We start from the raw sequence: 15998 nt of genomic DNA on the forward strand, positions 1-15998 counted from the left end.
CATTGTTGGTTTAACTGATTCAGGAACTGATTTTCTATTTAGATATAATTTCAAGCTTACAGAAAAGTTGCAAAAACTGTAGAAAAAACTCTCAGAATACTCAGAAAAGAAATTTATCTGTGATGTACTCCCAATGATTCCCATATATTATATCATGTGTATATCTAAATATTTATATGTGTATTATATGTGTACAGTTTTTAGAGCAAATTGCAGATACTTCTAAGTATTCCTGTACTTGTTTCTTACACTCATACACATATATAACCACATTCTTTTACATAACTATAATACAGTTATCAAAATGAGGCTATTTAACATTAATACAATCTTGTTTATAATCATATTAAAACTTAGTATATTATCCCGATAATGCATTTATATTTCTTTTTCCAGTTAATAATCAAATCTGCAGCCCTCTCTTTAGTTCTCTTGAATTTAGGACCCCCTTTGTGTTTCCTCAGCTTGACATTTTTTAACAGTTCACCTCCTTCTGAGTTTGGCATTTAGGTCACACATTTGTGAGGAGAACATCACTAAGTGATATTAGGTCTCCTGTGTATGTGATTAGGAAGCGTGTGATGGATGCTGTGTGCCCCAGCATTGGTGTGGCTTATAAAAGTCTGGTGACTTGCTTAGGGTGGTGGCTGTCTGGTTTATTTGGTAAAGTTACTACATTCTCTTTTGTTGTCATAAGTACAAATATATGGTGTTCCCTTAAAACCATGGAAAATGTCCCGTTCCTTATCAAACACTTCCTAAGTGATTTTAGTACCTGTTGATTGTGTCTTATGTCAGTCATGCCCCATTGCATTTACATTGTCACTGTACCAGGAACACTGCTTCCTTCAGGTCTTGCTTGTTTCCTGTATCAGTATCAATTTGTGTCTATTTACCGTATTCAGTGGGGATTGTAACCAATTACTGTTTAGTATTTAATGCCAAATTGTCCCAGAGTTGGTCAACAAAAGTTTACGTTGATCCATGGGTGCTTTTAAAATAACCTCATGATTATTGAACACTTCTTAATTTTCTTGTGCTATAATATGTTCCATTAACTCTCAGTCTGTTTCTAAATGACTTTTACCATCTTTGTATGCTGCTTAAGAAAAAAATATAATGTATGCATAACAACTTTGCATAAAAATCCATTTTTATATGGACTGGGGAGATCTTGTACTGTACTTGAAACAATTATAGAAATGACAATAATTTTAAAGATGTGTTTTTGTGGGTTCAAAGAAAAAAATATGATTTCAGGACAATGGTCAGGTAAAACAAAAAGAATAAAGAATTTAAGACCAGGAAATCTAGATTTGAGCACCCACTGTAATTGAATAACTGTTTTAGGAAAATGTAGATGAAGGGTCTCACCATCTCCTGCTCTGCAAAACATAGTTTGCAAGACAAGATAAAACATCATCAAAGGTATCATATTTCTTCTTCCAACCATATATGATGCATGCCAGACTAGGTAACTTTTAAAGCTTGATAAAAATACAGTCAGAATCCAGTAAAGTCAGAGCAGTGAGAAAAAAAAGAAAACCCATGTCACCTGTGTCCTTCCTATCTTAGACATGGGTCTTGCTTTTTTCATCTTTCTACTAGTGCCTATCGAATTTACAGATGAATGGGTTTCATTTTGGCAGATTCATACATTCACAGTTTGCTCACCTTGACCTTTGTTTGCTTTGCCCACTCACCTCTCCAGTGCCATGTTTTGGGGTTTCAATGTGTGTAATGTATTTTGATCCTCTCCATCTTCCTTGTTTCCTACCTGACACCCTCTCCCCCTTTCTCCTTACTCAGAAATGTAAACCTTTTTATATTGTCACTTTGTTTGACTGAGTGCCTTCCAAAACTCAAACATCTTCTTGACAGTTTGGGTGTTGGTCTATAAAGAACATACAGTAGAAATAAAATCATTTAAAGTTTGATCTGTTGAATATAAAACTACATATTGCTAAATGAGTAAAATATATTTTTGGGCAATCCTGAATGTAACATCTAGTCACTTTTAAACAAATCAGCTCACATGAGTTAAATTTCTCTGTCCTTTTGCTTGAAGTAAAGTACCATTATAAGTATTCTGATGTTGTTTTATACTCTGCAAAGGACCCTCATAGGTAATCTCTTATTTAAAATTTGCAATGATCCTGTGAGTCTGGCAGAGCAAATATTTATCTCTGTTCTGTTGATAAGCAAACCGAAGCCCAGGAGTATAAGATCAAGTCCCAGGTAACTGACACAGCCTTGGCAGCTCTTCTGTTCCTAGCACCAAGGCCGACCTTGAATGTCACCACGTTAAATATTTAAGAAGAAGGATGGATGGATGTCAAAAACTGGGTCATCTGATTTCCAAAATTTTAGGTTTTAAATTGTAAGATAAAAAGCGGGAGCCCGCAACGGCAGTATACACCTGTAACCCCAGCACTGTGGTGGCTGAGGAAGAAGATGGCAAGTCCAGCCTGGGCAACCTTGTGACTTGGTGACACGCTGTTTCACAATTTAAAAAGTAATTGAAAAAAAAAATTAAAGGGGCTGAAGATGTAGCTCATTGTGAAAGCCCTGTGTTTAGTCCCTGGTATGACTAAATACTAAATAGTGAGTCAGCTGCACTAGTGAACAGAAGCCGTGCAGAATCTGCAGAGCACTGCGCTATTTAAATACAGACCAGTTCAAGCCGAAAACGTCACTGTCTCCTATGTGATTTGACAGGCACAAAGCGGTTGCCACTGTAGGAACCAGGGGGCAGGCAGAGACACTAGTGGGTGGGGAATGAGAGTCCTGCCATCTTTCAGTGAATCTGTTACTTTTGGGGCTTTCCAGTCAATTTCGCCTTTAGAAATTGATTTTACCGGTAGGCTGCGGAGCATGCCCAAACCTGAGCGCATAACACCTTCCCATACACTTTCCTTCAGTCTCTAGCAGCTCAGGGCATGAGCACAATCCCTGGTACAAAAAGAAAGGAAAGAAAGAAAGCTCAGGGCAGATGCACCAGGCGCAGCCACGGACCGTCTCCGAGCCCCTAGATGCTAGGAAGCAAAGCCCTCGCGGGCCTCGTGAGGCGAGGAACACGGAGGCCGAGCGAGGGGACTGGGTGGGGCGAGGCCACCTTGCGCGCGACCCTCCCTACACTGGCTCCGCGCCGGAGCCCCGGCCGAGCCCACCCTGCGGCTCGTGGGCACCCCACTCACCCGGCACGGGCTGAGCCCCGAGTCTGAGCGGGACCCCAGGACAGGGGGCGAACCGGGGACAGGACGGGATCCCGGGGCAGCGCGAGGCCCCACAGCGGGCGCGCCGCCGCGCGGAGCATGGCGAGGCGGGCTGGAGGAGCCGGGCTGCCGGGGCGGTGGGGCTGACCGAGTGGCCTTTGCGGCCCGGGTAACCAGAGTAAGCAGGGGGCCGGCGGCTGGCGGAACCACCCTGGGCAGGGCGGGATTTGGGCGCGCATCCGGTCCCAGAGCCCGCAGAGCTAGCGATGGCGCCCGGCGGAGGACCCACGGCCAGGAGGGTGAGTGCCTCGTCCTCCTCCCCAGTCTCCCAGCCAGGCCCTCTGGCCACTGGGCTCCAGGCAGGCCGGGGTTCAGATCCCGTCTGGGTCCCAAGCGCAGCCCCGACGCCTTAGAGAGGCCTGGTGAGCTCTCTGAGCCTCAGTTTCCCCAAGAGCTGGCTGAGTCTCCTTTCTGGGGCCCTTCCAGTTTTATTTCTGCAGGGTTGGTGTGCGGGGTGCAGGGAAGGGACGACCAAACCTTTCCACAGTGGATCCAACTCTAGAGCGAAGAGCAATGGCCCGGGGACCCCAGAGAGCCACTTGCTGAACAGGCAAGGGTGCACAGGCTGGGAATGAGCACCGTTTATTCGTTAACACTAAAATGTTAGGAGAAGCCATCCCTTCACACTGAATCTGGTTATAGGTAGGAATTTAATGTTTTTACATGTTTTACATTGTGGTATATTCAAAGCTTTGTTTTATTAATATGCAATAAAACATTCAAAATTTTAATTTTTATTCCTTAATTGGTAAATATGGTTAACTATGGAATGTGTTTATTGCCTCTAGCGAGGGTCGTTTATATAATGACTCGTTAAAAAGTAATCTGTGCTCTGTAAGACTGTTAAAGTTGCACTGTTTTCAAGGAAACTGTAGAGGAGCATCCAGAAGCCTAGCAACTTCTTAACTAGACTATACCAGTCATGCAGTTTTTAACCAAGAATCAGAAGTCCAAGTAGTACATTTAATACTTTAATCTGTACATGTTGGAGAAGTGAATTACCATACATGACAGCTTTGGGGTAGGCCATTATTTTCCATTTCATTTTTTGGCACTTCAGAAATTGGAGTAATTAAGCTTGTACAAAGTCCTGTGTTTTTCTATCCTTGTGCCGTAACACGCGAATATTTAAAGGGATGTTTTAATTCTAAATGTGATGAAAGAATTTGTCATCTAAAAAAAAAAAAGCTACCCTTCAGTAGGGAATGCTACATAAATTAAGGCCTGTGGCTGAAGTTATCCAGCAGCCGCTCAGAAAAGCATGAGATAAGGAAGGTGCTCTGGCACGTGTGGAAAGAGATTCGTGATGGAAGAATATGAAAGCTGTAGTGTTACATGGCAAGGGAGGACACCACTGTGGTACAGGTGACATGGTGCGACACGCGGATTTCAAAAAGTTGTTTCCAGATATGTTCCGACTGTGAAAGTGAAGGAAAGGAGGTTAATGAAAAGATAAAAAAGCAAAGAACCTTGTGCTAACTTCTCTCAGTTTTCTTGGATTCTGTATCCACTTTTACAATTCATTTTTTAAAAAATGTTTCTAAATGTCAGGCCCTGTGCAAGTCCTTGGGGTTGTCTGCTCTTGTGTCACTGCAATTCTGGCATGTTAGGTAATGTGCGCCTGGGGTTAAGGTGTCAGCAGGAGGTAATCTCCCTCTCTCAGCTAACAGGTTTACTTTAAGAATTCATTTAAGCACCACAGAAAACTCCAAACAGACTTTTAATCCACAAGCACCAAGCAGTTGGCAGATATTTTAGACAGAGTGAGTCTTCAGTCCACCTCCTGCTGCAAGGTGAAGTTGTCCTCACTTGAACGTGAATAGTTGGCCCTGAAGCCAGTTTCCAATCCAGAGCACTGAGGTGTTGATGTCTGCAGAAAGGAGGCACAAATGTACCCAGCCCAAGGCAGGCTCACTGCCGACATGCGTGAAAGGATGCAAATAAATGTCAACACTGCAGAATCCTATAGTGTTCTTTTTCCTTTGTGCTCCTGTCCTTGTCATCCTAAAATGTCTTTAGCTCATACAGGTGTACTAATTAACTGCGGTGGTTAGCACAGCAGGGAAGGAGGGACTAGAAGATGCTTTGAATACAAATCCTAAACACTTCATCTGTTTACTATCAGCTTGAAGTGGCAAGTTTGAAGTGTTTGACAAACACAGACATCCATATGGCAAATGAAAATGTCTCACCGTTATTTAATGCCATGAGGTCATAATATGTACTTCACTTTTCTTAAAACGCCTCTGTTCAGGTGTGACTTTTTTTCTTCAGGGCCAAAATTGTAGAATATGTGACACATCTGACATTTTCAGAACAGTCTTGTTTCTCTGCTAAGCTGCTGGTATATTTTAATAAGGGGCTCCTCCTTGTGAGGTGCCAGAAGACAGCATAGGAGTCTAGACAGAGAAGCTGTGTTCCCATTCCCTCCTCTCCTACAGTGAAAGTGAGGAAAGAGCCAGGTAACTAGATGCTACAGGACAGGCAGATGGGGGCGAGACCATCCCAATGACCCAGTGCTGAGTGAATATGAGAAATGGATAAGAGAGACACTGATGCAACCCTGTGACAGATTGGACATGGAGGTGACAGGCTGACCTATAGCCCAGAATAATGTTTGCCTCATCTGGAACTGTTTGATGAGCAGTGTTAAATTTGATCCTTAACTTAGTTAACACAAATGTGGAGTTATGTTTCCCTCCCTGCTAGAGATCCAGAGGTGAGCCACCCGAGGGGACTTGGGAAAGTCTTTGAGAAACCAGGTTCCTGTTGGCAGGTGGCTCCACCAGCCCTGTGCCATGGGAAAGCAACTCCCAACTGTGAGATGTCAGTTGTACTGAGCTCATGGCCTCTCAATGAGAGGAGGAATGGAATCATGAAGAGGAGGAGGAAGTCTGGAGAGCCTTGCTATAAACAATGAGCTCCTGGATTTGCAGGAGGGGTCCTGAGAGGGTAGTTGCTGAGGCCCTTTGCTGGGGGCAATTTATACAGCAACGTCACACATGGGTACAACATGGGTCCAAGAACAATCAGTGCATAGGAGTCCAGCGATAGAGCTTTGCTAACATTGATCCAATAGGGAAGCGAGTCATGTAGGCGGAAATTATTAACTTTAGCTTACCTATAACTTCTAATATAAAAAGGACAGAGATTCCTGGAGAGGGAAGTGAAGGAGGGTCTGGATGTTCTGGTCACCCTCCTATACTCTCTGGGTCTACTGGGCTAGCAGTACAAATCACAGTGTAATCTTATATTGCTCTTCATCTCCAGGGCCCATCGTTCTCTGAGTGTCTATTAATTACTGGCTCACTTGGCTGCCTATAATATTAGCATGTGATTTCCAGTGGTAAGGCTGCAGCATACTTTCTGTACTCCAAGGGTTATACTGACTTCTGATTAGGAAGGAAAAAAGAGACAAGAAGGGAGGGAGTGGGCACCAGTTCAGGAGAACAGTGCCTTCACCCAGGTCCTCAGCCACCTTTCACCTGTCTCCTAGCTTCTGCTGTGTCCAAGGCCATCCCAGTAGCAGGGAACCTGGGAAATGTTTTTAAGCTATATGACATCTTCCCACATGAACACACTAGCAGAAAAAAGGGAGAATGCATATAAGTTAGGCAACTAACAGTGTGCCCATGAACATGTTGAAAAAACAAAATAATTACCAGGACATCAGCACTTTCACTATAATTTGAGGCAGAGTAATTGTGAAACAAATAGACCATTTGATTGATTGCACAAAAAAGATCCCTGGATTGGCCAAGATTGCTTACTCTCTCTGAAATACTATTAGAGCCAGTTTTAACAGAACTGCAGCTCCAACAACACAGTGCCACCTCTTCTATAATTAGAAATTGCATTAAAAAAGAAAAAAAGCAGTTTGTGGGAAGAGATCAGGTGATTTTCCTTTCTCTCCTCTTCAGGGTATTCTGGAGCATCTGGACAATGGCGAGGTGGTGATTGGGGATGGCAGCTTCCTCCTAACTCTGGAGAAGCGGGGCTATGTGAAGGCAGGGCTCTGGACTCCGGAAGCTGTGGTAGAGCATCCAGATGCAGGTCAGTGTTGCATTACCCCAGAGTGTTTAACTGAATGATATTTTGCATAAATGCAAGTCAGAGAAAATCAACAAGTAATAGTGAGCATTTCTAAGGAAAGTTTCACTGGCAAAACTGCCAAGTTGTGGAGGCAATGGCAAGATGTGAGCTAAAGCATGTAAAAGAAATGACTCCATTCTCCCTCTCCTCCTTCTCCTTGCCCTTTCCCTTCTCTCCCTTCCCTCCCCTCCTCTCCCCTCCCCTCCTTCTCCCCCATCTCTTCTCCTACTGGCATCTTCTTATGAACAATGCTAAAATATACATGTTAGTACTCACAATATGCAGGAGTTTCCTTAAAATAGTGAAAAGTGTCATTGCTCTTGCTCCTCTTGCCTACTGATGTGCGCACTACAGTGGCCTCTACAGTGAAAGTGATAAATGGCAGTCATCAGCCTTAAACATCACTCCCAGCCAGGTTTAGGGTAAGCAGGCAGAGGAGTAATCATGCTTCTGGCCAGGGGGCTGGGTGAGCAAAGAAAGAAGAAACTTACAGGACTGATTGATAACATCAAATTGGAACCTTAACTCTATCTTCTTTCTGTATGTTTGTGCTTTTAAAAGAGGAAAATAGGGCCAGGGATTTAGCTCAGTGGTTCAAGCGCTTGCCTGGTAAGTGCGGGGTTGTGAATTCCATCCCCAGTGCAAAAAAAAAAAAAAAAAAAAAAAAAAAAAATGGTGGTGGTGGGGTAATACAACCAAGAATATGGAAAAACAAAATATAAGCTACGAATGTAGCCTTGAGTGGTACTGATTTTACTCATACATGTATATACTAGGCATACCTAGGGTCTTGTCTTAATTCTCCCTGATCAGCTACATGGTCTTTCATGAGTCCTTGAGCCTCTCCAAGGACTTCATGTGTCATGTGATGCAGGTGTGGGCCCATGAGTGAGCCCCCAGGATGCCTAGGGTACCTTAGGCACAGGTGCCCCTCCCACTGCTTCTGCAGACTGCCAGGGTTCTAATGAGGGGCAGGACTAAGGTCTGTGTGCTGCTTTGCAGGAAATTTTCATTTGACCCAAGAAGAATTTGTTCTTAATTTTGGAAGAAAGTGCTGAGATAGCAAGGATAAGGATGTAGAGTGGAGGTGAAGGTGAAGAGAAAGATGGGGCTGACTTTTTGAGAGGCTCAAGGCTATGTTCAGACTGCTAGAACTGGGGACTGAACTTTGCATTGAGCAACCCCAGTCCTCCAACTCCTTTTTGAGACCAGGTCTTGTGAGGTCACTGAATTGCTCAGGCTAGGCTAAAACTTGTGATCCTCCTACCTCAGCCATCCCTGCCCCTTGCTCACTGTGGGTGCCACACTGGTGCCTTCCACAAGCACTTCAGGTGTGTGATAAGCCTCTCCAGACAGAGAGATGGGTGATGGGCTTAGCCTCAGGAGGACGGCAGGGCATCTCTAGACAGCACACCTGTCCTGAGTCCCTTGGATTTCACAACTGACTGAAAGAGATGGAACTGAGGTTGCTGCTGAGGTAGGTCAAAGTGGTAGCTCCTGTCATCATCATCATCATCATATCATCATTATTATTATTATTATTATTTTAAAAACCTAACTGTTTTGTAGTTCGTCAGCTTCACATGGAATTCTTGAGGGCGGGGTCAAATGTCATGCAGACATTCACCTTTTCTGCCAGTGAGGACTGCATGGAAAGCAAGGTGAGTTGCACCTGTGCTAGTGAGAAGGGGCAACCGTGCTCCTGCATTATAGACAGAATCCTCTGCAGTGCCTGCTAACTCAGCATGGTGGAAAGGAGCTCTTCCTGCTCTTTGGGTGGAAGAGAACATGGACTGACAGAAATGGCCATTGGAGGGCTGACCTGGGCTGTCCTTCTGGAGAAAGAACACTGTGGATGCTTCTTTCTTCCTTTCATTTCACAGCATTCTGTTTCTTCTCTCCCTGTCCAGAGACTGAAGAACACAGCTCTGGCCTAGTAATGAGAGAATTAGGTTTGATACCCAGCTTTGCTCCTTGTTGCCTGGGAGACTGCGTAGGACAGTTCCCTGCATTAAACATTGCACTCACTGCAGCATGAAATGACACCAGCCTTATGTTCATAGACCTGTGGAAAAGCATGGACAAGACAAAGGGTGCAGAAGTGTGTAAAATGTCTAGCAAGTGCCAAGTGTTAGTTGTTGTAAATGTAGATGTTCATTTGTTTGTTTAATGGGATTAGTATGGTTGTGGGCCATGCTCCATGCTTAGTACAAAGGCGTAGATCCACGGGGCGTGGTATTGCATGCCTGTAGTCCCAGCATGTGGAAGGCTGAGGTAGGAGGATTGCAGCGAGTTCTACGCCAGTCTAAATTTATGGTGAGACCCTGTCTCAAAAAAGCAAAATTTTAAAAAATTTAAAAACATTAAAAAGGAAAGGTGTAGACCCTATTCTGAAGAGGGCCATGCTCAAACATGAAGGCAAACAAATAAGCACTTATCAAGATTCAGTGTGGTGAGTGCATTAAATGGCAATATAATGCCATGCCTATGTTATGGGTTGTACCTAGAGGCTCTGCTGGCTTCTCACATTGAAGTACAAATGAGTGACTTTGTCCTTTTGTTAGCTATTGTATTTCACATTCAGAATGCCCAGCTTACCGTCTTGACTTGTCGTTTTTTACTTCAGTGGGAAGAGGCAAATGTTGCCGCTTGTGATCTGGCCAGGGAAGTGGCTGGCAAAGGTGATGCTCTGGTGGCAGGAGGAGTCTGCCAGTCCTCAGTGTACAAAGACCACAAGGATGAAGCTCGAATTAAAAAACTTTTCCGACTACAGCTGAAGGTTTTCACCAGGAAAAATGTGGACTTCCTGATTGCAGAGGTAAGCCCAGCCTCAGCTTCTGTCAGAGTGCTGGCTGGCCTCATGTGCTTGTGTCCTGTGTGTGCATGGTCAGCAGCATCCAGCAGTGCATCGAGGGCCAGCCAGTACTCTCCTATTTGTAGACTGGATTCCTGTGAGGCCAAGGGATGACCCAGGGAGGCCTGACATAGCCTCTGTTCTCTAAGGTGTGAGTGGTTGCAGTGACTGGTTTGGAGACCTTCCAAGAGGAAGTGCACAGGGCTCAAACATCTCCCTCCCCAGCAAGCAAGGCCACGCTGGGAGTGAGATACAGTCAGACCTTGGTACTCCACTGCTTTGAAACTCCTTGAATTTGGTATTCAACACATTTTGATGCAAAAATTTTGTCCCTGGACTCACTTTGCAAGCTCAAACTTGTGGGTGTTGGTTGCCTTGTGACTCACCACCTTTCCAACCAAAATGACTTCTTTGATACTTGTAGCTCTCAGTACCTTCCCTGTGCCTCCCTGAAGTGGTTACCGGTGAGCACTAAGGTACCACTGTCTTTGGCTGCTCCGCTCACCCAGGCCCCACTAGGAAGACTTAGTACTGAGTACTTCTCTTCTCTTCTTCAATTTCTACTTCTGCTTTCCCTCCAGTTAGAACACATGACATGAAGAAAGGGTTGGTAAGCAGTGGCCATTGACTGCACAGGAAGATTTAGAACATTCTCTTTCCTCCATCCAAAGCCAAAACTGTCATTCCCCATTTGCCAACAAACAGCTGCCACCACCTGGCTTAACCCCTCACACCTGCTTTACCCTGAACCACAGGAGAGTGGCCCAGCTGGTGTTTCCCCTCCATCCCTGCTCACTCCAGGGCAGACCCAGCCTCACTGGCCTCCCCAAGGCCCAGAGCCACAGGGCCCAGCTGAGCTGCTAGAGGAGTCATTGGCTGAGACCACTGTCTGCTGCCCACCGAGTCCTCATGAGGGAGACGGCTTTGCAGGTTCAGGAACCTCTCATATCCTATCATTCCTCACACACTGCTTCTGCCATTTGTTTCCAAATCAGGAAGGAAGAATGAACTTTCCTCGAAGTTAGCTTCTGGATTGGGGTGCTGCTGGAAGAGCCTGTGCGCCCTCAGCAGACCAGGTGTCCAGGCCACCACTGGCAAGGCTGCTGAGTGGCTTCTTCTCTGATCAGTTATGGCTTCTCTGCGAAAATGTGCTTCCCTCCCCTTCACACCAGCTAATTAGAAGCAAATATATGTAAAAATGCCTTCAAACATAACACATGACCAACTACCCATTGTTTCTCAGATTATCCAAGTTCTATGAAACAGGAGCCCAAAATTGATAATCTAAATTTTCAGTCCTTCAAAATTATTATTTCAAATGCACATATATGTGTGTTTTACTAATAGTCATCATTTCACTAAATGATGACCCCTGATGGGCCAGGGATTTAGCTCTAAGACTCAAGCACTTGCCTGGTGAGCACAAAGTTGTGAGTTCAATCCCTAGTACACACACAAAAAAATGATGACCTCTGAATGAAAATCTATATATTATCCTTGAAGAAATTAACATATTTATTCAGAAAGGTACCCTTTCATCAGAGTGCTGGAGACACATGCGTTAGCAGGCTTTATCATTTATGTGTAGTCATTTTTATGACTGTCCTGTGATGTTTGTGTTCTATCATTGTACTTTATACTTAGACCAGTAGAAAAAGTGACATCTCTCTTAGTATTTTGAGCATGTGGAAGAAGCCGTGTGGGCTGTGGAAGTCTTGAAAGAATCGGGCAAGCCTGTGGCGGTGACGATGTGCATTGGCCCCGAGGGCGACATGCACGGGGTGGCTCCTGGGGCGTGTGCCGTGGAACTGGCAAAAGCAGGTAACTTGAACCCATGGCATGGGGGTGGCCCAGCAACTGTTTAGGAACCCTAACAATGTGGTTTAATATTCTGAGAGCAGTAAGAAAATAGAAAGGGAATGAAAGAACTAACTGGAATCAATTGCTTTATGGGTAACTCTTGGGGGAGCTAATTCTCAGACAGCTTCTGACTTTCACAAAGGGAATATATGAAGTACGATTGGTCTGTCCCTGTGCAGGGGCTGACATCGTTGGTGTGAACTGCAGATTTGGGCCCAGAACCAGCTTGCAGACACTTCATCTCATGAAGCTGGGCCTGGAGGCTGCGGGGCTGAGCCGCCACCTGATGGCACAGCCCTTGGGCTTCCACACACCTGACTGTGGCAAAGGAGGCTTCCTGGACCTCCCAGAATATCCCTTTGGTAAGCTCCCACATGGAAAGAGGGCCTTAGGTTTCTCATTGTGACAAGACGCAATGGCTATGACAAAGTAGAGGTACAGTGTAGAATATGATCCTGCGTTAAGATAAAAGCCTTCAGTGTTGATCAAACACAAGTTATCTGAGGAATGCATAACTAAGGTGACAGGTCTTTCATTGGAAAGAATGCATTTGACAAAGGGGACAGAAATGCCATAACTGTTATATCACAGGACTGGAACCCAGAGTTGCCACCCGATGGGATATTCAGAAATACGCCAGAGAGGCCTATGAGCTAGGGGTCCGGTACATCGGCGGGTGCTGTGGGTTTGAGCCCTATCACATCAGGGCAATTGCAGAGGAGCTGGCCCCAGAAAGGGGATTTTTGCCGCCTGCTTCAGAAAAACACGGAAGCTGGGGAAGTGCTCTCAGTATGCACACCAAACCCTGGATTAGAGCAAGGTAGGAATTTTTATTACTTTTATTTTATCTCATTACCATCCATGCATATATGATAATGAAAATTCAAACCGTATGGAAGTATATAAAATAAAAATAAGTCACTCTCCTCCCTCCTAGTACCATTTCCTTTCACATTTTATTTTTATCTTATTCAGTCTGTTCAGGATGCTATCACAAAATCCGTAAACTGGGTTCCTTATAAACAACAGAAGTTTATTTCTCACAGTCCTAAAGCCTAGAAGTCCCAGACACGGTGCTGGCAGGTGTGGTATTCAGCCCTTCTTGCAGAGAGTGACTTCTTTCTGGGTCCTATCATGGTGGGAGGGGTAGGGCAAGCTCTCTGGAATCTCATAATTCAGGAGGCCTTGATAAAAGAGCTCACTATAACAAATAGCATAATTTAGGAACTGGAAGCGCTTGGAAAGGTAAAGGCCTGTATTTCAGCTTCATCATCCACCAAAACATGTATGTGTGAGAATGCACACATTTTCTCATATATGCACATGTACATGCATGTGTTTACATTTACAACACTGGACTTATAAAATAAGAATGGATCTTTTATTTAGTTCATGATACATATTTTTCAACACAGGGCTAGCAGGGAATATTGGGAGAATCTGCTGCCAGCTTCAGGCAGACCCTTCTGTCCTTCACTGTCAAAGCCAGATATCTGAGGCACAGAGACAGAATACGATGCAGTGACACAGCCTCCCGTGCCGGAACCTGAAAGAGTTGGTCCTCACCTTCAGCCTTCGGGAGCTGCCGCCCCTGGTTTCTGAGGGCCATGCCCCAGTGCTGTGTTCTTCACTGATTTGTGCAAAGCTTCAAGGCAGCCTGGAGAAAGGATGCAAACACACTGTGCACAGCCTCGATCACCAACATCAGACATTCCCTGCCGAAGCAAATGCGTTCTACAATCACTCTTCCTTTAAGGGACCATTAGATCCTAAAGATTTTTAAATTGTGTCTTTCTAATCACCAGCAACTAGAGTTTAGACCATCTAAGGACAAGGACCATGACCCATGCTGCTCTGACTCTTCTTGTTTCGCATTGTATGAGGCAGGATCACAGATGCTCAGCGACAGGCACAGGTTGATTACATAACATAAATAAACATTGATAAAGTTTTGAAGACCTTTCTAAAAAGTCAGAATTCAAATCCATCTTGGTCTGATATTTTCTTGCCTTAGGTTTGTGTTAATTGCCATTTCTCTTTTGTTCATAACAATGGATCAGCTGTGATCATTAATAAAAATAATTTACTGCACAGAATGCTTGAGGGTTTTAAGTTCTGTGGGTGTTCTTCGGGATAATCATACTAAGAATTTGTTCCACACTGTCACAGGCCTTTCCCTGTGTGTGAGGCAGGGAGATAGTGTTTGTAGCACAGTGGTGGGCCGGTGAGTGAGTCCCCCACTTGCCGGGTCACGCTGCACTAGGTGTGGGGTTGATCAGCTGGGCTTCAAACCCACATAGTCCTGCTCAGGAATCTGGTTCTCAACCAGGCTGTTCCCCCACCTTTTCATGCATACAGCTATTGCTTTTATCAGAGTTGATCCAAATATTTCTGTTGCAACAGTATTTATTTTATTTTTAAGTGGCCTATATAAACAGGCCACTTAAAATATGTTTATATTTGTATATTTATATAAATATATATTTATATATTTTCATAAATACAAATACACAAAGTTTTTAAACTATTAGGCAACTTTATACATTTTAAACTGTGTAACAGAGTAATCAGCATTTTTATTTCCTTATACACTTTTTTTGTGCTTGGAGGCTTCAAATTCCTCTCCTAGTTCTACATAAGATATATAATAAATTAGCTGGATATGGTGGCTGAATTCCTGAACTCAGGAGGCTGAGGCAAGAGGGTCACTGCTTTCACCAGGGCCCACCAGTCTCTCTCTGAACCCTCCCTAAATCACTCATTTCTTTTAAAAACTCCTCTCATCCTTGGAAAACTCTTCCATGAGTTAGCCAGAAATCCACTCCATGGGGTCTGTGGTAGTTTGAGAGGCATCTGGTTACTTATGAGAAACATGGGTTATAGATCATCAGCACCTGCTAGAAGAAAGAACAGGACTTGGAAGACAGAAAGGGCACAGAAGACAACTGTACTTTTCATGACCCATCGTAGGCAATTTTTCTGATGCTCACATGGCAATGTACAGTGACAAAAGCTTTGGCCCCAAGGTTCCAGCACTGAGGAATTAGGAGTTGTTGCCAAGGTTAAGGAGATGGGGTACAGAGTGAAGTCAGTCAGTGTACAGAGTGACCCAGAGAACCTTGGCTTTACAATAGATTACATATTCCCGATGAAAGCCTTCCCACCAGTTCTGGAAGACCAAGACTGAAGAGGGGGAAATTATAGGATCTCTTCTGTTCAACTCATAAGTTTGGCTTTCTTCATGGGCCCAAGGAAACAAAATTATAATCATTTAGTTTTGGAACCACCGTTTCAAGGTCAAAGTCAAGAAAGCCAACAAATTGATGATTCATTTTCTACCAAATCTTGCAGAGTTGCAGAAGGCAGCTGGGTTGCACATAGTGGAGACATTTTTCTGGTGATCAACATGTGTTGGGAAAAGGCCACTTCCTGTCTCTCTGCGATGGGATGTCAGCCTGGAGCAATGTTCAAGTCTCTATTTTACAGAGGTTGAACTTTCTGAGATGCTAATCATTCTTTTTGAAAGAGAAAACTTCAGAGGAAAAAAGACTGAACCTAAAGTAGGCACAGTCTCCACTCCTGCAATTACTGACGATGTGTGGTTACTTGTGAACACTGCAGTCACAGGCTGCTGTTCCTGAAGTCACCAGCAGAAGTGCCCCTGCTGTGAGTTCACTGCCTATTTCCACATAGGGTTTTTACTATCTGTTGTTTAGAAAAGTATTTCAGGCTTCGCAACAGTAATAGGGTTATTCATGATGACCTGGAAACTTAGAAGACCTGAAGTTTCTCAGAACACAGCTCATAAAAGATGTTGGTGCTGATGATCAGATTTGTGTTAAAAGAAAGCTGTGTTGCATGCAGGATGGCATCAAGTTGAAGGCAAACTGAGCATGAGATATCAAAGGGGTGCACAG

The 15998-nt window shown here is 44.3% G+C and overlaps 2 protein-coding genes across 6 annotated transcripts in view; one reads left to right on the plus strand and one right to left on the minus strand.

Moving 5' to 3' along the window:
• Dmgdh (dimethylglycine dehydrogenase) overlaps positions 1 to 3454 on the minus strand; it is a 44476-nt gene extending 41022 nt beyond the window's left edge. For all 3 annotated transcript variants that reach the window (XM_063258404.1, XM_003464405.4, XM_013146617.3), the window contains exon 1: positions 3198 to 3454. In XM_063258404.1, the coding sequence (XP_063114474.1) occupies positions 3198 to 3454 (257 nt within the window). The remainder of the gene's footprint in view (positions 1 to 3197) is intronic.
• On the plus strand, positions 2839 to 14177 carry Bhmt2 (betaine--homocysteine S-methyltransferase 2). Of its 3 annotated transcripts, none has more exons than XM_063258407.1 (8): positions 2839 to 2860; positions 7196 to 7328; positions 8937 to 9028; positions 9994 to 10185; positions 11895 to 12042; positions 12261 to 12443; positions 12673 to 12901; positions 13497 to 14177. In XM_063258407.1, the coding sequence occupies exons 3-8, from the start codon at positions 8951 to 8953 to the stop codon at positions 13576 to 13578; spliced, it is 912 nt and encodes a 303-aa protein (XP_063114477.1). In that variant the 5' UTR covers positions 2839 to 2860; positions 7196 to 7328; positions 8937 to 8950; the 3' UTR covers positions 13579 to 14177. The 3 variants fall into 3 exon arrangements, with proteins under 3 accessions (XP_063114477.1, XP_003464437.2, XP_063114476.1); XM_003464389.4 differs by lacking the exon at positions 2839 to 2860 and adding an exon at positions 3375 to 3514; XM_063258406.1 differs by lacking the exon at positions 2839 to 2860 and adding an exon at positions 3661 to 3917.
• Positions 14178 to 15998: the final 1821 nt, after the last annotated feature.

The sequence above is a fragment of the Cavia porcellus genome, unplaced genomic scaffold, assembly GCF_034190915.1.
Source record: "Cavia porcellus strain 051 isolate PalLab524CR breed Dunkin Hartley unplaced genomic scaffold, mCavPor4.1 scaffold_11, whole genome shotgun sequence".
Lineage (NCBI taxonomy): Eukaryota > Metazoa > Chordata > Mammalia > Rodentia > Caviidae > Cavia > Cavia porcellus.